Source organism: Neophocaena asiaeorientalis, unplaced genomic scaffold, assembly GCF_003031525.2.
Source record: "Neophocaena asiaeorientalis asiaeorientalis breed wild unplaced genomic scaffold, Neophocaena_asiaeorientalis_V1.1 scaffold147, whole genome shotgun sequence".
NCBI classification, from domain to species: Eukaryota; Metazoa; Chordata; class Mammalia; order Artiodactyla; family Phocoenidae; genus Neophocaena; species Neophocaena asiaeorientalis.
The window spans coordinates 119,790-141,503 of record NW_020173758.1 but is presented as its reverse complement, the minus strand read 5'-3'; the positions used below and the strand labels follow the sequence as shown (position 1 = coordinate 141,503).

Here is a 21,714-nt window from a genome sequence, read left to right as displayed (position 1 = left end):
CAAAACAATATTATCTCAAAACCTGAAGTAAAAGATTGTCCCATATAAAATGCTACAGAAGACCTTTGATGTTTATGAGAGGCTGAGAAAGAGAGAGGGGGTGGAGGATGGGACGTGGCCTGGGTGTTGGCTATCAGGGAGCAAGGAGAGTACGGGGATAGCTTTCGGGGTCTGGGCGAACACAGTTTCAGTGGAGGGTTACACAGGGGATAGGACCTGCTGGTTGCTGCATTTTCAGAGCTCAGACCAAGAAGAAGTGGACCCAGGACTCGGCACAAGGGATTTAGGCTAGGTGTACAGACTGTCAGGGTGGCTAAAGAGAGGCCAGGGTCACAGTATCGGTTAGGATTTAGCTCAGCTGCCAGTGACAGGAACACCCAAAATAACAGGCTTAAAAAAGCTAAAAGATCACATGGAAGACCTGGAGGCCGGCAGTCCAGGGCCGGGGTGTTGGCCTCACCGTTGTGAGGAACCTGGGCTCGTTCAGGCCTTCTGCTCGCCTATTCCTATGGTTTGGCCTCTTCCTCATTAACCAGGATGGTTTTGCAGCTCCGGCCATCATATCTCAGCTTGGAAGTCCCACCAACATGGCAGTTTACCCTTCCTTGGCCAAAACTTAGCCACGTGGTCACATCTCCCTATAAGAAAGACTGAGGAATGTCAGTCATCCTTTAGCTGTGTGGCAACCCGCCCGGTTAAACCAGGGCTTCAAATAATTCGAGAGGAAACAGGAGAACCTCCATAACTAAGAAAAGTCATAAACATTGGGTTATTTGTTCATTCAGTGAGTACGCAGTACCCATTGTGTTCAGGCACTGCCCGAAGGCAGCAGGGGAGAAGGCAGATGGGCTTCTGGTCCCGGAAAGCTTATTACCTAGCAGGAGGCAAGACAGACAATAAACAAATAGCAGATGCGGCCTGGTTGACAATCTACATTCTGCACTCAGGTCTTCCCAACGAGCTGTCTTCAGATGTACCTGTACATAATTAATGATCGAAGCAGACAGTGTCAAACATCAGTGCTAATAATGCCTGCGGGCGCTGTGGGCAGCCAACATCAGTATCTCTTTGATAGGAATTCAGCTCATCTGTCAAACACTCCGGGGTGGGGGGTGGGGGTCCTGCACTGTGAGAAGAGTGGTGGGGAAGAGGTGGAGGGAGAAGTAAATAATTAGTAAGCCAGAGCCCCACCTTGAAAGCCCGGGAGTCATTCTGCGGCCAGTGCCCTCGTGGGCTGAGGATAAGAATCCAGCTATAAAATCCCAGGTCTTTTTCTTCCTCTTGAGTGGAGGAGGTCTGGGGGGCTCTTTCCTTGCTAAGGTGCAGGGCAGTGTGATGAGGAGAGTTTTGTGATTCCTACAGGCCTTTGAGGCCCAGCTGGGGAAGTTGAGAAAACGCAAGGACACAGCCTTTTCCTGCTCATATGACCTTCAGCCACAGTCCCTGAGCCCGGTTTTGCTGGGAACCAGGCAGGTGTCCAAGTTCAGTTCACACGTTGTAAGTGGGCGTGGGTTCTAAATTAAACCCGAAACAAGTGTTACCCACCCAGAACTCCTGTCCCGGCCGCTGTGCAGTGACCTAGATTCAGTGATTCTCAAACTACTGGAGGTGAAGAGCCAGTTCTCTGTTTTGATTTAAGTTTCCTTTTCTAATCTGTCGTAAAAAATGAAATAGCAGAAAAATGACATTAAAATCACATACAAAATACAAACTCAGACTACTGTTAGTAGATTCAAGAGACACTACTCTGTCCAATTGCTGTAAACGTTTCTAAAGGCAAACTCGGTCCTGAACTGGAGTTTGCCGGTAGCAAAGAATTCAGAGCCATCACGACAGCCCTGGGACTGCACTTTGGGCAGCACTGTCCTGCAGGCCTGGGACCACGGGCCGGCTGGCACTCTGTCCTTCCCAGCTCTGCGTTAGGACAGCTCTGAAGGAGAATGAGGAAGCTCTCTGGGTGGCCTGGCACATCTCTCCCTGGCGCTCCCTGCCCTGCTCGCGCCATGTTTTCAGCTGCTACCCGAGTAGACTGATAAAAGGAACGGCTTGGCTTATTCTCCTATCATAGTCCCCGAGTGCAGGTGAAAATTTTACTACACGCTCTCTGCAGCCAGAGAAATAAAAGTTCACAGCTAATTGTAATCATTATCCAGGCTCCTCTACCTGACCAGGGCTCTGGGCATATACTGGTTTGATTAGCAAAGCAGCCGACCGCAAGGCCGGCGTCTCCAGCCGGCTGGCCTGGGCTCGCGGCCCCAGCAGGCTGGGAGATCACTGGTGACCCTGTGTTGCAGTTCTCCAAGGAGAGGCACGTCATGGACAGGACCCAGGAGAGGCTGAAGAAGGAGCTGGAAGAGGAGCTGCTGCTGAGCAGCGAGGACTTGCGCAGCCACGCCTGGTACCACGGCCGCATCCCCCGACAGGTACCCGCCCCCGCGCAGGGTCACACGCTCAAGGCTACCAGGCGCAAGCCCCGGTTCAGCCAGAGCGCACTACTACAGGGTGGCCTGTGGTGACTTAACGTAGGCGCGGCTCTAAGGAGACCTTGAGAAGAGCTAAGGTCAGGAATCCAAAGTACGTTTCGTTTCCCCGTGGCCGGTGAGTGGATGAAGGGAGAGCAGCTGTTCTGTGGTTCTGTAAACAAGGCGCAGGCAGGAGGCAGCAACGCAGGGTGATACCTAAGGGAATATCAGGCTGGGCTGTGGTTCAGATAATTGAACTCTTGGCCGACTGCCTGCAGCCTCGTACCCTGTGGAGCCTGCTTCCTTCCCAAGGCAGTGGTTTAATTTCAGGTGAAGAGGGGGTATCATCAGGGCGGGTGACCCAGAGCGACAAGGCCGCCTGTGCCCTAGTGGGGCTGGCACTTATCCACTCTCCATCCCTCCCCTCCCCGGCCCCTGGCCCGGGAGGGGGGGGGGGGGGGGGAGAAGGGGAATAGGGGGGATGGGGGGGGGGGGGGGGGGTGGGAAAGAAGAGGAATCATACCAGCGACCACAGGCTCATGGCCAGAATGTACTTTGTGTGCTAGTCCTTTGGGCCATAGCCGTGAATGATGTTTTTGTATTTAATAGTATAGAAATTGAAAAATAGAATAAGTGCAGAATTGAGGTATAGAGCTTCCCTTGGGTTTTTACTGTAACCTGATCCGACCAGTCACGCAGGACGGCGTGACAGGAGAGGGGTGGCTGAGGGTGAGGGAAGGGTGTCATGTTGTGAATGTTTTCTTTTCAGGTAGCAGCTTTCTCAGCACCATCAAAGAAATAATCCTGATTCTAACTTTGTTTTTTTTTTTCTTCTTTTAGTGTAAAATCGATTGTAGAAAATAGAGTAAAAAGAAGAAAATTAAACTCTTACCTGTAATTCTCCCTTCTGGAGATGACCACTATGAACATTTCGATATAAATCCTGCCAGACTTTTCCAAATCAAGTATGAGCTCATGCTGCATAGAACTTTGCAGCCCACTTTCTTCCCTTAATGATATTTCCTGGGAATTTTCTCCTGCTCTGAAATGTTCTCCCACACCGGTCTCCACTGTCTGTGTCCACTGTACGCTTTCTGCATTCTGTATTGGGCACTGTCCCCAACATCCTTGAAGATGACTTACTGTGTTCACGACTATAATTATTTCCTCAGGCTCAATTCCAAGAAATGGAATTTCTGTGTGAAAACATTTTTAAGGCTAAGATGCAATTTTAAGGTAACCATGGTAGCGTACTATTCTAAGCTAACTGATCAAATGTTGGCATGTCCTAGAAAACTTATCAAAGTTTATAAATCTGATGTCTGTCACCACCATCATTCTCCTTATCGGGATCATAAAGTTTGTTTCCCATTTGCCATGAGTGTGAATTTTCAGCTATACATCACTCCCGATTGTATAACTAAAGACTGTGACAATAATAACGATAGTTATAGCCAACACTTTAGTCCTTTAAACCTTTATAGCTATCCTGTAGGTGATATTATCCCCGTTTTACAGATGATGTAAACTGAGTGTAACTTGTCCATGTAACTTGTCGCCCAGACGAGCCAGAATGCAAACCCAGGCAGATTAGCTACAGGAACAACCATACTACAGCACAGTATAAATCCTCCTTTTATTATAAACATCAGCATCACTATAGCTAGTGATTTTTTTAGCATCTGCTATGTTCCAGGCACTGTACCAGTGCTTTGCATATAGCATGTATGCAGGTATATAATCTTCCCAATAACATTGTGAGATGAGAGACCTGGCCCTCTTTGTTCCAGGCCCTCCAGAGTAATCGGTGTACCCAGAACCACACTCAAGGGTCGATTCCACAGTGCCTGGACTCCACCTGCATGTGGACCCTCCTCCCCCGTCGACCAGGCCTGGAGAGGGGCTGTCTTAGGAGAGGGCTCTGAGGGTGACTCGTAGATGACAACAAACACCCTCCTCCAATTGTTGGGGGAAGGGGGAGAATCAGACCCACCAGACACAAATTTTCTTTTTTATTTTCCATCACTTCATATCCTTCAGGTCTGCATAAATATCATCTTCTCGTGATACCCTCCTAACCACAGTATTTAAGAGGACAGCCCCCATCCTGATTTACTTCTTCCTTAACTTTACAACATCTGACATACCGTACCTGTTGCTTGTTTGTCCTCACTAAAATAGAAGCTGTCCACTAAAAACAGAAGCTCTGAGGCAGCGGGGACTCTCGTCGGCTTCATTCACTGCTGTAAACGCAGTGCCTACAGTAGTACTTGGCACATAGTAGGTGATCAGCAAATAGCTCTTAAATGAATTAGTGGGTCTTCTAAGAATTTGGCATTTGACAAAGAGCCGACTGAGGAAGAAGAGACATAATAACATTGTCCTCTGTTGGCCCAAAGAAGTGGGGAGCAGCGCAGCTAAGCTTGCCTTGCCTACTCCTCACGCACCGTTTTGTCCCAAAGGTGTCAGAAAACCTCGTGCAGCGAGACGGTGACTTCCTGGTTCGTGATTCTCTGTCCAGCCCCGGAAACTTTGTCCTGACCTGCCAGTGGAAGAACCTCCCTCAGCACTTCAAGATCCGCCGGACGGTCCTGCGGCTCAGTGAGGCCTACAGCCGAGTGCAGTACCAGTTTGAGATGGAGAGCTTCGACTCCATCCCCGGCCTGGTGCGCTGCTATGTGGGCAACCGGCGGCCCATCTCCCAGCAGAGCGGAGCCATCATCTTCCAGCCCATCAACAGGACGGTGCCCCTGCGGTGCCTGGAGGAGCAGTACAGCACCTCCCCCAGCCAGGCCCAGGAGGGCAGCCTCGTCGAGGGAAGGCCAGACGTGGCCAAGAGGCTGAGCCTCACCATGGGCAGCCCCCAGGCCCGAGAGCAGAGCTTGCCCAGGGGCAACCTCCTCAGGTGGGTCAGGGCCTCCTGGGTCGGTGTTGGGAGTGTGGGGGACCCTCTGGCCGGGACCAGGCTTAGCTAGGCAGGCGTGCTCCCCCAGGAGCAGAAGAACCATGAACGACGTTAAGAAGAATGTCAAGTGTCATTGGAATAACTGTCACAAGGCAGTGCGTGATTAGTTCCCAATTGAGTTGGTGCCAAAAATAAATGATGCAGTTGCTGACGAAGGGGACGGCTGACTGGGAGGGACCTCCCAGCGAAGGAGGTAAGGATTCCAGCTAGTCTGAAGGCTAGGGAAAATGTGGATAGATGCTGTAAAGGGAAGGGTATTCCCAGGGAGGGAGGGGGCTCAGCATGAGCAGAAGAGTAGAGTTAGAAAAGGGGCGAGTGTTGCTTGGAGTGAGGAAACTGGTGGAGCTGGAACACAGGGTGCAGCTGTGCAGGGGGCTGGCAGGGGGAGGTTTAGGGAGGTGACTGACCCCCACCCGATCGGGGAGACCTTAATGCCAGGCTAGGGGATTGGAGGAGCCTCAGAGACTCAATGTGGGGAACAGGATGTCCTAAGAATTGGACGGGACAGCGCTGTGCGAGAGGAGTGAGGAAGGGGAGGGCAGGGATAGCAGCTAGTGAGCCGTGGAGGGTCAGGCTGTGCGGGTGGGGTAGGGCGAGGGTCAGGAGACTCAGAACCAGCCTTCCCCAGGCTCTTCTGCATGAGGGGAAGGTGGAGAAGGGCAAGTCAGATACCGCGGGAGGGACCGGAGAGCGTGGACTTCGGAGGAAAAACCAGTTGTTCCATCTGAGATGCGACTGTGGGCTTGCTGAGGGCCAGTGTCCAGCAACAGTTCTGGGGTTCAAGAGGGGAGTTAGGCCTGAAGGCTTAGATGAAGGCCTTGTGCCTATTATCTAGCTGTCAGGACAGGAAAGCAGGCAAGAGGCAGGCATGGTAGGGTCCCGGCCCCTCAGTTACACGGCTCCCCTTCTCCAGCTCCCTGGCGTCCAAGCTTGCACAACATATTTTATTCCACTCACTGGTTTTCTTTCTGGGCCAGGAGGAAATGTCATAAACTGTAATCTCTAGACTGCAAAAATTCAGAAGCAAAATACAGGACTCTGAGTAATACGAATGACGGCTGTGTGCTACTAGGAAGCTCTGGTAGATGTTAGTCAGTGTCTGGCGGTGGACCCTGCCGCCTGCCCTCCAACGCTGGTCCACCCCTGACCTGGTCAACCCTGGACAAGCTACTTACCTCCTCTGGGCCTCAGTTTCTTGGAAAGGTGGGGCTTTTGAGGGTTAAATGGTTTAAGATCTGCAAAGTGCTTCGAACAGTGCTGGCCCATAGAAAGTGCTAGGTGAGTGTCCATAATCCTAGTAATTATTGTTTTCTGGAGAGCAGTAGAATGCAGGACTCAGGGCAGTTGCAGGGAAGGAGGCAAGAGCTGACTTAGAAATTCTCCTTTTCATGGTAATAAGATCGGAAGTGAGATCCCTTAAAATATTAAAAGGGGGCCTCTCCTGTTTCTTTCGTGGTGGGCGGGGGGGTTGGCTGCTGAACTGGTGAGCAGGCAGTCAGTGTCGTGAACAGAGCCAGGATGACCCACAGAACCCCTGCCAGGAACGGTGCTGGGGAGGAAGGCCGCCTGGTCAGCCCTCAGCAGCCTGGATTTAAAATACATACAGATTTTTTTTTTTTTTTTTTTAAAGATAAGAAATAAAAGAAAGGCTGAGAAAGTCACTAAGTCGACGATACAAACCTAACAGAGCCACTCTTCGGATTGCCCTTTGAGAGCAGAGCTCCCTAAGCCTTGTCACCCATTTGCACAGGTTGCAGGCCCAGAGACGCCTAATGGTAGGGGTGGCGTGGGCTCAGCACGGAAGATGCCCCGAAGCCCTGCCCCTCCGCGTCAGCGGCTCCACACCTTCCCTGACGTCGGGCCTGCCGGTTGGCTACCCGCTGCCGGCATAGGCGTGCGCTCTGCCAGGTTGCATTCCGGGCCGGTGATGGGGCCCTGGTGTCCGACCGCTGGCGGTGATCACTGCTTAAATATCGCCTCGCTGAAGCTACTGCCTTTTGGAATTTGCCCTCTGCCCTGCTTTATCTCTGAGGGGTTGCTGGAATTTCTCTGTTGCTGGAAGTTTGGGGTGGTTTGTTTTATTTCTTTGGTGCTTGCAAAGGTAGGAAAGAACTTGGTGATGTCTGTAACATGAGCTTGTCGGGGGCGTTGGAGAGGGGGAGGCCGATTAAAGTTCATTACGACTTGGCTGGTGCAGTGCTTTCTGTCTTAGCAAAAGAGAAATTCTGTTCTTTGGTGCTAATTAGAGAAATTCCCAGTCTGGATTGGCAAGGGACAGAGGAATGCTAGCTGATCTTGTTGTTTCGTTCCACCTTTCCCTGTGCGGCTGTGCTCCGTGCCTCGCAGCCGCTGCTTGGTGACCCCGCCAAGTCCCTTTTCCCAACTCGTCCTGAGGAGGCTGGCTGTGGGATCCTCCTAGACGCGTAGGACAGACTCCTCGGGCAACCCTGCAGGTTATCTGGGGGACGCTGAGATTTGCACTGAAATGGAAACTGCCCCACAGCTTCCTTCCTAACCGTGGTACTGTGAGGCCTGGTGGAGAATGCATGTTAGGTACACAAGTCTTTCCTTCTGGGTCTGTAAGTAATTTCAGGCACCGTTAAAAGTACACATTCCAGTTCATCAGATTTTCCTGAGAGTCTCTTGAAACCTTTACCCTGATCTGCTCAACGGGATGGAAAGGCTCAGAGGAGGCAGCCTGGGACCTAACTAGATTGGTCCTGGGACGCAGGGTCGGAGCCCACGGCAGAGTCACGTACTAATCGCCCCCATCAGTAATTTCCACCCTCCACCAGACATTCCTTTACTCTTAGGCTGTGCGGGAGCACTCTCATTCTGAGCAATCTTTTTTTTTTTTTTTTTAAACTTTCCATGACGTTGCCTAAAGGTTTTACGATTTAATGACATGTTCCTGCCCCACTTGTCTTTTGCTTCAGAAATAGAGAGAAGAGTGGTAGCCAGCCAGCCTGCCTGGATCACATGCAGGACAGAAGAGCCTTGTCCCTCAAAGCCCACCAGTCGGAAAGTTACCTGCCAATTGGTAGGTCTTTGGGAAATTGGGAGGGAGAGGGTGATAGTGTTTCCCCGACTTCCTTCAGGCTGCTTCCCCTGCCCCATCTGGTCACCTAATTTGGGAATGACAGAAGACTCCATGTCTGCAGGCTGTAGGATGAGGGGTTTGTAGAACTATATCCAGATGCAAATCACTGAGCTGGACGCTTTATGGGGCGCCAGCTTTTAAGCCTCATAACAAGCCTTCAAGGTGGGCATGGTTATCGTCTTTGTGGCTGAGAAAACTGAGGCGCAGATATTAAGTGATCTGCCTAGATTCTTCTGTCTAGTAAGTGGTGAAGCCAGCATTTGAACCCAGGTTTCCTGATTCTAAGTCCAGTTGCTAACTGGTGGTCTTCATAACGAATGCACCTCCCCCTTAGTCTCCTCCCTGGGCAGATGGTGAGTGGGTCAGTCCTGGGGCTCCTGGTAGAGACCCCTCTTCCTCTCCATTCTCCTGCCACAACCAGAAGAGTGAGATGGTATGGAATGTGGGGAAATCAAGTAAGCAATTATCTTAATAGGTGACGGGATTGTTTTTCATTATTTTTGTAACTGACCTTCCTTGGGGAACCACAAGTTGATTTTCCTGCTGCCCCTTTGTAAACCGCTTGGATGTGGGTTATCTCAGTGTCTTTTTCTCCCTTCCCCGTGTGTCTCTGTCTCTTTCTTAAAGCTGGCTGGGATCCACCCTGGCTTTGAGAGTGAATCAGGGCCCCCCTTTATGTTATGTGGCTAAAGACTTGTGTTTTTTAGGGCAAGGTTAGATTACTCACTGCCCTCCAAGCTCAATGTAGTTCCCTGTTCTGACTGTACTAACCTTCTGTGACCATAAAATGACATTGCTGCCCAGCTGTCGGTGGTCACTGGGATTTAGAATTCCCCCAGAAGTGGGGTGGGGCCATCTTAGCCCTTGACATGCTCTAGACTGCTCTAGACTGCTCTAGATCGGGCCTGTGGTGGTCCATACTGACTTATCTTTTGTGGGTGAAAATCAAAATCCTAGGGCCTGAATTGAGGGCCAGGAGCTGTCACTTTAGTTTTGTCCGTTTCATGTTCTTTGCACAGCTGAGCTTTTTCTGACCCTCTCTTATCCTCCACAGGTGGTAAGCTGCCCCCTCAGTCCCCAGGTGTGGGCACAAGACCCTGCCCAAACTCACCGGTTTTTAGGACAGGCAGTGAGCCCACCCTGAGCCCAGCAGTGGTTCGGAGGGTCTCCTCGGACGCTAGGGCAGGGGGGGCGCTGAGGGGCTCAGACAGCCAGCTATGCCCCAAACCGCCCCCCAAGCCCTGCAAAGCGCCCATGCTCAAGGCTCCCCGGTCTCCGTCCACCTGGCTCAACTCAGAGGCCAACTACTGCGAACTGAACCCAGCCTTGGCCGCAGGCTGCGATGGGGCAGCACGGCCGCCCTTCTGTGCCCAGGACAGCTACGTGGACCTGCTAACCGCCAAGCAGAACGGCGGGCCGGCTGCCCGGAACTCTGACACCAGCTACTTGATCCTTGATGACGATGACGGGGCAAAGCCTTGGGAGCCGCTGCCGACTCAGAGGGACAAGGGGCAGGAGGACGAGGGTACATTCGTGACACCCCTCCTGGAGACTGCCTCCTCCTTCAAGCCCAACGACCTTGAGTCGAAGCTCCTTCCTCCTGAGAACAAGCCCCTGGAAACCGCGATGCTGAAGCGTGCGAAAGAACTGTTCACCAACAACGACCCCAAGGTCATCGCCCAGCACATGCTGAGCATGGACTGCAAGGTAGGTGCCTGGCGGGTGGGTTTGGTCGGACTTCCGAATGTTTGGAAGGAGGATCTATCTGGGCCTCATTTTGCCTTACCTTGTGACTGCTTTGCTCACAGGAAAACTCAGATGATAACCTGGGTGTGGGGATTTATTTAAGGGGTGGGGACTACAGACCGGGACAACCCTTGCCCAGGCAGGAAGCTTGTACAATTCACCTGAGACAGAGGGACACAGGCTGCTACCCAGGGCCGTGCCTTCCCTCTCCCACCCCTGCTATGTCCTTCTCCCAGCTGGCGTAGATTTTCAAGTTCTCCCACAGCCTCAACTCCATCAGAACTGGTGAAGTCAAGTCCAAAGAAGAGTAAATTGTAGATGAAAATGTAGTTTCTGGAGTAGCAGAGCCTTGGCTGTTTTTATTTTCATTGTACATGCTACATATGTACATTATATATTTGTTTTATTGTTACAAAAATGGTCTTTAGGATAAACTTTTTTTTTTTTTTTTTTTGTGGTACACGGGCCTCCCACTGTTGTGGCCTCTCCCGTTGCGGAGCACAGGCTCCGGACGCGCAGGCTCAGTGGCCATGGCTCACGGGCCCAGCCGCTCCGCGGCATGTGGGATCTTCCAGGACCGGGGCACGAACCCGTGTCGCCTGCATCGGCAGGCGGACTCTCAACCACTGCACCACCAGGGAAGCCCCAGGATAAACATTTTTAAAGTTACTTGCTATAATAATTTTATAGAAAAATTATAAAATACAATTATAAGATACAATTTTAGAAAAATTATACAATACAGATTAAGAGAAAAGAAAAAAGTCACACAAAATCCAGCTTCTTGGTGATCACTATTGTTAACATTTATTCTGCAAATAGGTACATGTAAATAATAATTGCATGCATATCTATTTGTTTACCACAGAAATGGCACAGGTCTATATATACCATTCCAAACCCTTTTTGTCTTCCATCGAACAACATGTCATGACTATGTTTCCATGTGACTACATAAATCTGTGTTTACATCATCATCATTTTTGATAGGAAGCACTTCTTTTAGATATGGGTGGCTTTTGTTCATAGCTGGCCCCAAGACAACCTCATCCTTCAGAGAGAAATTTCTAGAAAGTAGGTGTTTAAGGCTGGGGTGTGCTTAGCCCATGCCTCAGTATAAGGAGACAGATCCCTTCATTTGAGCAACAGATAAGGACTTAGATTTAAAGTCCTTTTTCATTTGTAGCTCAGTGGAGTCAATTAGCTTCAAAGATCAGGGCTTATTGAGGAATTGGGTTTTCCTAAATAAATTTCCTGGGTCATGAATCGTGGCAGGAAATCTAATCTCCGAGTACTCCCCCAGTGAGTTCCTCAGTTGATTGAAGCTCACGGGGGCGCAGAGGGCCTCCCAATGTTCCTTAATGAGGAACGTTAAGCAGGTGCTGGCTGCTCTGGGGTGAACAGTCTGGGGGGCTGCCAGGAAAGGGGCTGTGTTGGAAGAACAAGGGCTGTTCCCGTGGTTGGCTGGGTATTCTTGGGCAGTGCCCCAAGCGGTCAGATAATTTGCCTTGTTAAGACCTTACCTCACTTTAATGTGAGCTAAACCTGTTTGGGCAGGAAGAGGATTTAGGTCTCCTGTTCCAGTAAGTAGCTCTCATCCTGGGCCCTGGATCTGAGAGCAGAACCACACCAATAGCCCAGGAGCCTGGTGTGAACCTGTCTGGGTTCTCCATGGAGGAAGCTCCTTGTTGGGACCATGGGTCCAGGTTTACAGAACAGCCTAATTTCCAGGAGGAAATGAATCCTTCCCTGTTGTGGCCTCAGGTGGGGCTTGGTGGTAGTCTAGGAGGAGGTGAGATGCCTGACCACCCTTTGCAGGAGAGTCTGGAACCTTCCCACTGCCTTGGAAGTCTGTTCTCAACTGAAGGAATGTGCAGCCTCCCCTCCTTCTTGTTCTGTTTGCATTTTGTCCTCCTGGTGAGGGTCCCACTCCCCTGTCTGCCTTCAGGCACCGCTGGAAGAGGGGCTGGACAGATCCCCCAAGCAGCGAGGCAGAGACCTGAGCAGGAGCCCCCTGACTGACCCCTGTTCCCAGCCCCCAAGGGCAGGCTGTTAAGTCCTCCTTCCTCCCTCCAGAGTACCCTGCCATTTCCTTATTCTCTTCCTGAACCACTGACTTCAGGGCTTTGCCAACAAATCACGCACAACTAGTGTCTGTAAGAGGGAAACAAAACAAAGGCTGTTGTTACTGACTCTAAATGCAACCAGATGGGGCCACCAGAAGCCGAGAGCAGGCGCTGGGCAGCATCTGGGGCCCAAGTGCTGGTTCCCACCTGTGCACAGAGCCTGGGGTGTCAGGACAGGTGGATGGCCCTGAGCGCCTGGAGGCTGCCTGCCCAGCAGTGTGAGCCCCTCCCCGGGGCTGAGCCCCTCCCACCCTGCAAAGGGGCGCCGCCTTGGCCTCACTCACCTGCTGGGCTCTGTAGAAGCTAGAAGGGAGGCCCAGCGGCCAAGGGCCTGGCCTCTGGGGATGAACTGCCTGAGTCTAATGCCACCTCCCCCTGCCTCTCGGTGTCTCTAAAAGGAGAACAATGCCATAGCCCAGGTGGTTGTGAATACCAAAGCCTGCCTGCAGCCATACCATGCCTGCCCCAGAGTGAAGCTAAGTAAGTGTTCACTAGTGTTCTGTACTGAGCCTTGGTTGAGCACCAACCGTGGGCCAAGCCAGGCCAGGTCATGGTGGGAGAGGCAGGAGCGACAGTGACACAGAAATCCAGACCACAGCCCAGGTGGGAAATGCTCTGCAGGGAAAAGCACAGGACCTGCAGGGCCTCTGAGGTAGGGTCTTAAACATAGGGGAGGGAGGGAATCAGGGTGGAGATGTCTGAGATGAGTTTTGAAGGCTGAATAGGAGTTGGCCTGATGAAGAACACAAAAGGCATCTTCCAGGTGGCAGGCAACACACACGTGCGGAGACTCAGAGGTCAAAAGCCGTGGGGGGAGGGGTTGGTTTATGGAGGATTCACCCTGTGTGGGTGGTGAAGGGCACATGGGGTCAGCTGGGGGAGGGCCTGGGGTCTTTCCTTCTTGTTTTTAAGTCTACTTTTGGGCTCGTGTCAGGTTGCTGCCTTCAAAGAACTTTGCAGTTCAGTGAGGGAGACAGGCCCGTAAGAGCACAGTGCAAATCAGAGTCCTCTGCAGAGGACAACAGACACGGATAGTGGAGCCAGGCAATCTCATTTCTATGGAGAAGGTCCCTGGCAGCTGGGAGGAGAGCAGGGCCAGGCCCCTCTCAGGGCTCCCCTGGGTCACTGCAGCAACTCCCGAGGCAATGGGATAAGGATCCAGCAGAGTTCTGAGATCCTGCAAAGCTAGGATGGCTGAGATCAGAAGAGCAGAGGGTGGCTAGAATAACTCATTGTGGGGCATTGATGTCACCCTGCACTGCCGGGTCCAGCTCATAGTAAATCCTCTACAAGTGTTCATCCCTCCTCTGCATCTCTGAGCTGCACGGCCCCAGGCTTTTCCAGGAGACCTAATCCAGGTTCTGCACTGTGACCTCACGACACCCTTGTTCCATAGCTCAGCCTTGGGGCAAGCAGGTGTCAGCATTTCCTGGTAATACGTCAGGAAAGTGACCAGGGGATTGCACGTTTACATTGAAGGAAAACAGACTGGAAAGGAAAACAGCTTCCAGAATAAAACTGAGTCAATGACAAGCCTTTGACTCTTGTCACACAGAGTGTGCATGAATTGGATGTGTTGGGTTTGGAGCCTCTGACAGGACAGGTGTCTAAACAAGCAAGCAAAATGTGTGTGATTGCAGGTGGCTGGGGTGTGCATCAGGGCTGTCTTGTCATGGTCAAGGTGTAAATCTCTTTCAGGAGATCTGGCCAGAATTCTTCCCCCTTCGACGTGGCCAACGATTCACAACTTGACTTTTTTAAATAGCTGGGGTTTTAGGGCCATGTGATCCTTGGCAAAGTCTTTGAGAAAGGTGAACTTAGCCGTTGTGTTAGAGAAGGGGAAACTGAGGCCCAGAGAGCAGAGTATGAATCCTGCACCCTATTCTGGAGTCTGTGCTGGACAGTTCATCCCCGGGGCTGACAGTGGTGCCTCTGCTCAGCCACAGAAGTTAAGGGTCAGAGTTAATAATATCAGCTGAACTTCCAGATGTTTTTCGTGGCCTGTTATGAAGACACCTGGACTGTTCATATACCTGGGATAATTATAGTTGAGGACAACACCGGCTCAAGGAGAGGGATTGTCCCGCGCCTGCCGCGTGTCCAGGGTTGGTTTGACCCACTGTATCTGCTAGTTGCACTGTTAGTACATCAGTGCTCTGTGAGTGTCACCAGCCCCGTTTTAGAGACGGCCTAACTCAGTTGTAGTATTTGGAGGTAGCATGTACAACCCTAAGTGGTCAACTAATACCTGATTCCGATAAGCTGTGATCACACACTAGAATTGAGATGGGGAGAGCTGGCTGCGGCAAACCAACCAGATTTCCTTTAAGGAAGACCTCTCGGGGTGGTGGGGGGGAGAAGTGGGTGTGTTTGAGGCCTCGGGTTTCAAATCGCTATACACGTTTCTAATGGTTTCCAGACGTATGCTGTGTTTCCTGAGCCCAGGAGAGGTGTAATTAAGGGTAATAGGAGCCAGCCCTGCCGTTAAGTGAGAACAGGAACGGCAGAGCCTGCAGCAGTGCAGCATTTGGACGCAGCTCTGCTTTTCCACTGCAGGGGATCCGTTTGCTGTGCGCACCCACAGCCCTGCTGTTGGCAGCAAAACATCACAGCAGGATCCAGCCTGTGTTAGACAAAAGCTTGAAGAACTGTACCATTCTCTGACCAGGCAGAAACACCAAATCTGCAGAGTTTGCAGACCAATCTAGGTGCTTTCCTCCCAGGTTTTACATTCCACTATGTGCATTAAAATTCTCCAAATACATTAAAACTGTACCCTACGATGCCACTGCTTAACAAGAAGTGCAACAAGTCAAGTGCATCCACACTGTTCCAGTTGAGTGTATTTCTTTCCATGTGATAAATTCGTATTTGCAGCAAGCCCACGTCCTGGTCCAGTTCATTTCAACCTGTGTTCTTGACAGGTCGCGAGGATACTTGAAGTCTCTGAAGAGATGAGGAAGAACATGGGCATGAGCTCAGGGCTGGAGCTCATCACCTTGCCTTATGGCCACCAGCTGCGCCTGGACATCATCGAAAGGTGAGCGGTGCTGCTCTGCATTTATGGCACTTTCAACTCCACAGGCTGCAGAGCCACAGGTTTCAGAGCTGGGAGAGGCCAGGCACCCACCACCCCAGTTCTGCCTCGCTTGAGCGCGGGTGGCCCAGAAGCCGTAGCCAGAGAATTCCTGGAGAAGCTCAAAGAGACAGCAAAGAGGAAGTCAGGGAACAGAGAGCACGTTCCCGTCCCTGCTCCAGGAGCAGGTGGAGGAGCGGACAGACGACCCGCCTGGGAGCACAGCTCACCACGGCCCCTGCCAGCCTGGGGTGGGAGCAGTACTGCAGGCAGGCGGAGCACGGACGCCATACCACCTCCAGCCTGGCCCACTGAGCTGCGGCCCCCTTGTCTCCAGAGTTCAAGACTGCTTTAGGAATTAAGTGGGAGTTTGTGGGGAAGTTGGGAAGAACAGAGCCTGAACAATGTTTTCTCTGAAGGGAGGGCAGATGGGGGATCAGAGGTCAGGGGATGACGGAACTCGGGCCCCCAGCCTCTGAAGCATCACTGCCCTCTTCTCACAAAAAGCCAGGGCCCTGGCTGTCCATTAAAACCCACTCACTTGAACATCGGATATTGAGAAATTAGAAAGATAGAAGTAGTGAGGCACGTTTTTAAGAAAAGAAGCACTAGACTAGATTCTCATATTACCATAGAAGTTGGCCTTTTCGACACAAAAGAAAAGATAGTTTTTTGTGTGTGAGACTATCTTGTTATCAAACAACCTGGTTGTTTCTCCAACCAGGTTCCCAATTGCCACAACACACATGTGGTCTTTAATGGACAGCCAGGGCCCTGGCTTTTTGTGAGAAGAGGGCAGGGGTGATTCAGGGGCCGGGGGCCCGAGTGCCGTCATTCCCTGCCCATGGCTTTCCGTGATGTTCTGGGTCACGGCGCTGTCCAGTACAGCAGCTCTCTGTGATGGCAGAAATCTCATTACAGCAGCCACTAGCCACATGTTGCTACCGGGCACCTGAAATGTGGCAACTGAAGGATGCAGTGTTTTATTTTACTGTGTACTATTTTAAGTGTCAGTAGCCACATGTGGCTAGTGGACAGTGCAGTCCTAGGCTGTCAGCCCCTAGAAAGTGAACATTGTATTTTAAATAGCCTGGGAGGGTCGATAACAGCTGCTTTCAAGGTTACCTGACTATGAAGCAGATAAAATGGCTCCAATACTCCTATTGCCTTGGCTTCACAGCCACAGATGCATCCCGTAGGAAACATCGAGAGTACCAAATGGAAGACTTCTGGGAGGCAGGAGGACAGGAAATGGCCCCTGATGCCTTTGATCAGAGGCCAGGGTGGGTGCTTGTTGGCCTGTTGTTCAGTGTCTTTGGGCAATTGTAGGTCCGACTTCCGAATTTCCCTACTTTCCCTGCTCAGACTGTTCTAGATGCTAGCTCCGCTCTCCAGGCGTCCTCCTCCCTCCCCATGCCGCAGGGGCCTGGCTTCTCATTTCCACTAACTTTCCCTCCTTCCTGGTCTGGGTCCGGTGGTCATCATTTCCACAGAGACAGCTGTGCTGCCATGCGTCCCAGTTTCTCATGTGATACATTTCAGCCTGAAAACTCTCCGGTTGCAGGCCTTATTTTATCAGTGTCATTAGGTGTGTTGGGCATGGATTCTAGGCCCAGGCTGAGGTCAGCAGGCTTGAGGCTTCTCTCTGGGCTATTTTCTGACTTCCACTCTTGTCTACATCCGTTTCCTCTTTCTCCTGATTGCCGCCTGCCTGGGGTCTGGCTCCTTGGCTTGTTTCCTGTTCAGGGCTGACCTGTGGGATCTACCTGCTAGGGCTTGGAGAGCTGTTTTCTCCATTACAGTGTGTTTACTAAATAAAGGCCAAGGTTGTAGCAGTCCTGCAGGATCAAATGACATTATTGTGTTTGAGAATTGAATACAAACTACCCTTCGTTTTAAACTTACCACTTCACCCATTCCAAGCCTAGCAAGCAGAGATATCCTTCGTATAACATTTAGTGCCTCCCCCTGCCGACCCCGGGAGCTTCTGCTGTAGGGCCGCCTTGCTGAGCTGGTTTCCTCGTGGTGGTGTATGCAAGAGGCTTGAGGCAAATGTTGGTTAAACGAATGGATATAATTACGCAAATAGCTGTTGATATAATGCCACGTCTTAAAGAAGTAGAGAGCCTGTCTTTTATTAAGGGCCATTAAAACATAGGAAAAAACACTGAATTAAAGAATCAGTTGAAGGCAACATGGGAAGTTAGTTTACTACTAAACATCTAAAATGTCTGGTTCAACCTTAACAGTTTGCAAATGGGTAACAAAACTCTTCAATAAGTACAACAGATGATAAAAATATACTTTAAGCCTATTTTAGGATCCATTAATTAGGAAAGATAGGAAATCAGCAAAAAAGATAAGAAAAAGGAAAGAGAGGCCAACAGGCAAAAGGGGCCAAGATACAGAGGGAGAGATGCACATATAGATACAATTTTAGTAACTACTATTTGCTGGGTGCTGTGGTGCCAGGCGCTTTAATTATCTTTACACACACACACAGTCTTTCTCCCAACAGCCCTTGTTCCCATTTTAGAGATGAGGAAATGGGGGAGTAGAGCAGTCAGGTAACAGCCTAAGGTCACACTCAGCAAGCACACTGCATACCCACATGTGCAAACACTCACAGACAGCAGAGCCCGTTACTGATTTAACAATCATTAGAGAAGCTAGTAATGCTAAGCACTAGATGAATCACACCTCTCTTTGCTCTAGAAGAGTGAGAGAGACACCAGCACACGTGGGCACAGAGAGAAGCATGGTCTTGGAGTAACATCCTTAGCTGTGAACTTTCAGGACAAGGTGGCCCAGTTTCAAAGGCAAAGTCTTATTGTTTTGACTATCGCTTTGAATCAGGGCTTCACCTCCAGCACTGTACCAGCGCCTGGAGAAATTTACCTGAAGCTACTCTGGCCCAAGGCAGGAACTCCTGGTCCACAGGAGGAAGGAGAGGCAGGTTTACAGGCTGTGCTGCTGCCACCAGGAAGGAGACCTCTCTGCGACCCCATTCATATTGGTCCCATTGTCTGTAGACAAAAGACCATTCTGCTTCCTGTTTTGGGTCTGCGAGGTTGACCTGTGTAGTTCAGGATGAGAAAAGGGAGGATTGTTGGCAGATACAAGATTTCAATTTTATTAGGTCTGACCTTACAGGGATGTCCTGCTGGTCCACTGTTGAGTCTTTGTCCACATCTCCATTCCCTTTCTGGCCCCTTGACCGGAGCCACAGATACTCTGTTCTTAGCTCCTCATTTCTTTCTTTGTTCTGACATCCATGTCGTCTTCCTGAATCAAGCATGTTCTCTCATTTTTCTGTCCCTTGCATCCCCCAGTCCAGGGGGCTCAGTGGAGGTGGCCCAGGGCTTCCCTGAGGAAGGGATTCCCCAGTGTGTTGGGGGACGTGGCGTCTCCGCAGACCTGTCATGGTGGAAGGTACAAGGAGCCTCTTGCACTTTTGAGCAGCTTCACCCCAGGAGGGCCCTCTTTACATCCCCTGCTCCAGGGCTGAACAGCCCTGTGCTGGGGCATCTGTCCTTTTTGACTCTCCATAGGACACCCACTGAGGCCTCCCCGGGGCCCTGCTGCAGTCAACCTGATGGGGGCGATCTCTCTGTTGAAATCAGCAACCAAACCGGCTGAGCTGCCAGTACATCTCAGGGCGATAGCAGCAAACGGTGGAAAGCCAGTCCTTTCCCTGGCCAATTTGGTTTCGTTTCCTCTTAGTCCTGTTGGCCCTGGGCCTGACTGCTGTTTTCCTCCCTCTCAGACACAACACGATGGCCATCGGCATTGCAGTGGACATTCTGGGCTGCACGGGCACTTTGGAGGACAGAGCAGCCACCCTCAATAGGATCATCCAGGTGGCAGTGGAGCTGAAAGACTCCATGGGGGACCTCTATTCTTTCTCGGCCATCATGAAGGCCTTGGAAATGCCGCAGGTAAATTCTCACTTGCTTTGTGCGGCCCTGTGGGCCTGCGTGCACTTAATGTTCTGCAAAGTGGTCTGCAAGCCCATGCTTAGCAAATCACAGATGATTTTTATTAACCTCAAAAGGTAAATCGTATCTTAGTGAAAGCTGCTTTAATTAGGGGGCAAACAAGAGCAGTGTCCCAAGTATTTTGGCTCTGTTTTTAAAAACAGCAGATAATTGCTGACAACCTACACTTTCTCTTTGATATACGATAAGAAGAGTCATCCTCAGGAACTATAGATATTCCTGAAGGACCAGTTAGGATGATCACGTCTGGCTTGGGTGTGTTGTATAAGAAAGAGACTGCTTCTGTCTGGGTCACCGGACGTGCGGGCAGTTTGGGGTAATGACTGACAAACTGGGATGTTTGGGGAACTGATCTCTAAGAATCCCTAGAGTGATTTATCTCAAAGTATGTTCCTCAGATCACCTAAAACAGACTCTGCTGTTAAAAAATTCAGATTCCTGGCCCATCTGCTATATAACCCCCTAAGCAGAGTTTCTGAAATTGGACACTTTGAATTTATCTGCTTTGACAGACTGTTAGGAGGAGGGTCAAAACTGAAAACCTGTCTTTGAAGTCAAATGGACCTCACAGAGGAAAGTGGTCCTGTTGTCTTGACTCCTAGGAGTCAGCTTTCAGACTTCCGTTGTGTTAAGCCCTAGGTACTCGGCGACTTCGAGTATGAGATCACAGTCCCACAAGGCCAGTGTGCAACCCCTAACACCAAAACCGCAGCTCATTTAGCTTGGCTGTTTCACAGCCACAGATTGTCTCTGAAATCCTGCCGGGTGCTCACTGAACATCCACCATTGCCACTGGGGCACTGTTGCTAAGTCAGGGCATGTTAGGAACATAATTTCCTTGCACGAAAGCGAGGTCACCTTTCAAACAAGAAGCTGAAAAACCTCATGCTTTCACCAGGAAATTTTGAGAGGGGTCAATTCCAATTATAATATACCAAGAGCTTTCAAAATTCTTTAGATGCACTGGGACTGTATAGGGGTGATATTTGAAATAAGCAAGTTCAGCCATATTTTCATGATATACTGACTTCTGCTATACTAACAGGAGTTATAATTTTTCATTTGGGTGTTTTTAATTTACATCATATTTATTTTCTCTTATCCAAAACTGCCTATAATTTTGAGGGCTAACAGGCTAGCTGTATGCATAGGCCCCCCAGCCCAGAGCTTTCTCCGAGAGTAGTGAAGGGGGTGTTTTGTGGCATTAACATGGTTGCTGTCCATGACATCAAACTCAGCAATTAGGGACTTACCCCAAAGCACCTAAACATGCCTTTATAGATGGCTGCCTCCCCCCACACAGCAGCATCAGACTCCTCCCTTCTGGAGTACTTCAGCAATGAGGGGGCAGAGGCCTCTAGGGTGTTCAGGGCCCTGCTTGGGGAGGGGAGTGGCAGGCCCAGGAAAAACCCAAGAGGAGTCACGTCATTTCTGCACGCCATCGTCTAAACCTGCTCCTTCTCTTCTCAGCTTCTGGGGTCAAGAGGGAGCATCCAGGAGATGGGCCTAGCCCAGAGACAAGGGCTCCTTTCAGAAAGGCAGACGCTTCAGGGAGGGGGAAGAGGAGAGAGGGCAGGGTGGTAGGAGGCCAGAGGAAAAACAGCCACATCCTTTCCTTCCCAACAAATCTGCTGATGGTGATCCTTTCTCACCTTCCTCTTGGAATACACAGGGAGCTCTTAGAGCCCAAGGAAATGAATTTCAGCTCCGCCATTTAGCAGCTATGAAACCTTGAGCAAGTTACCTAATCTCTTCTGTTTTCTGACCTGTAAAATGAAGCCAAAATACCTGCCTCATAGGGCATGGTGAGGATTAAATGAAATTCCTCAAATACCTGACAGAGTTGGCTCTCGTTCCATAAATATTAGTTCCCTTCCCTCCGTTTCATGTAGAAAAGGTCAGACACGGGCTTGCTTGAAGGTGTGAGTGGGGGACCATTTATCTAGGGCAGTCGGAGTCAGTGGCATATGTTGGTTTTGACTAAATTGTTCCCAAAGAAATGAAAAGGAATGAGTAGTGGCATCATATGGTCTAGGCAATTTTCCACGTCTCAGACTTTATTACTTACAAGTAACATTAAAATGCTGTATGTCATATTCTACATCCTTACATCAGTATAACCTCTGTGGAGGACAGTTGGCAACTCCTATCAAAATTCAAAATACATGTATTTTTTAAACCAGTAGTTCCACTTCTGGAAATTTATCCTCCAGATATTTGGTAATAGAAAAATATGTTTAA

At 50.4% G+C, this 21,714-nt stretch overlaps 1 protein-coding gene across 3 annotated transcripts in view; it reads left to right on the top strand.

The window, feature by feature from the left end:
• Positions 1-21,714, top strand: part of BCAR3 (BCAR3 adaptor protein, NSP family member) — a 139,353-nt gene that overhangs the window by 107,436 nt on the left and 10,203 nt on the right. For 2 of the 3 annotated variants that reach the window (XM_024751278.1, XM_024751279.1), the window contains exons 4-9: positions 2,295-2,423; positions 4,925-5,367; positions 8,364-8,467; positions 9,582-10,234; positions 15,324-15,439; positions 19,242-19,413. In XM_024751278.1, coding sequence (XP_024607046.1) covers positions 2,295-2,423; positions 4,925-5,367; positions 8,364-8,467; positions 9,582-10,234; positions 15,324-15,439; positions 19,242-19,413 — 1,617 coding nt within the window. Of the gene's footprint in view, positions 1-2,294; positions 2,424-4,924; positions 5,368-7,366; positions 7,529-8,363; positions 8,468-9,581; positions 10,235-15,323; positions 15,440-19,241; positions 19,414-21,714 lie in introns of those variants that run through there. The other variant, XM_024751281.1, reaches the window with a different exon arrangement.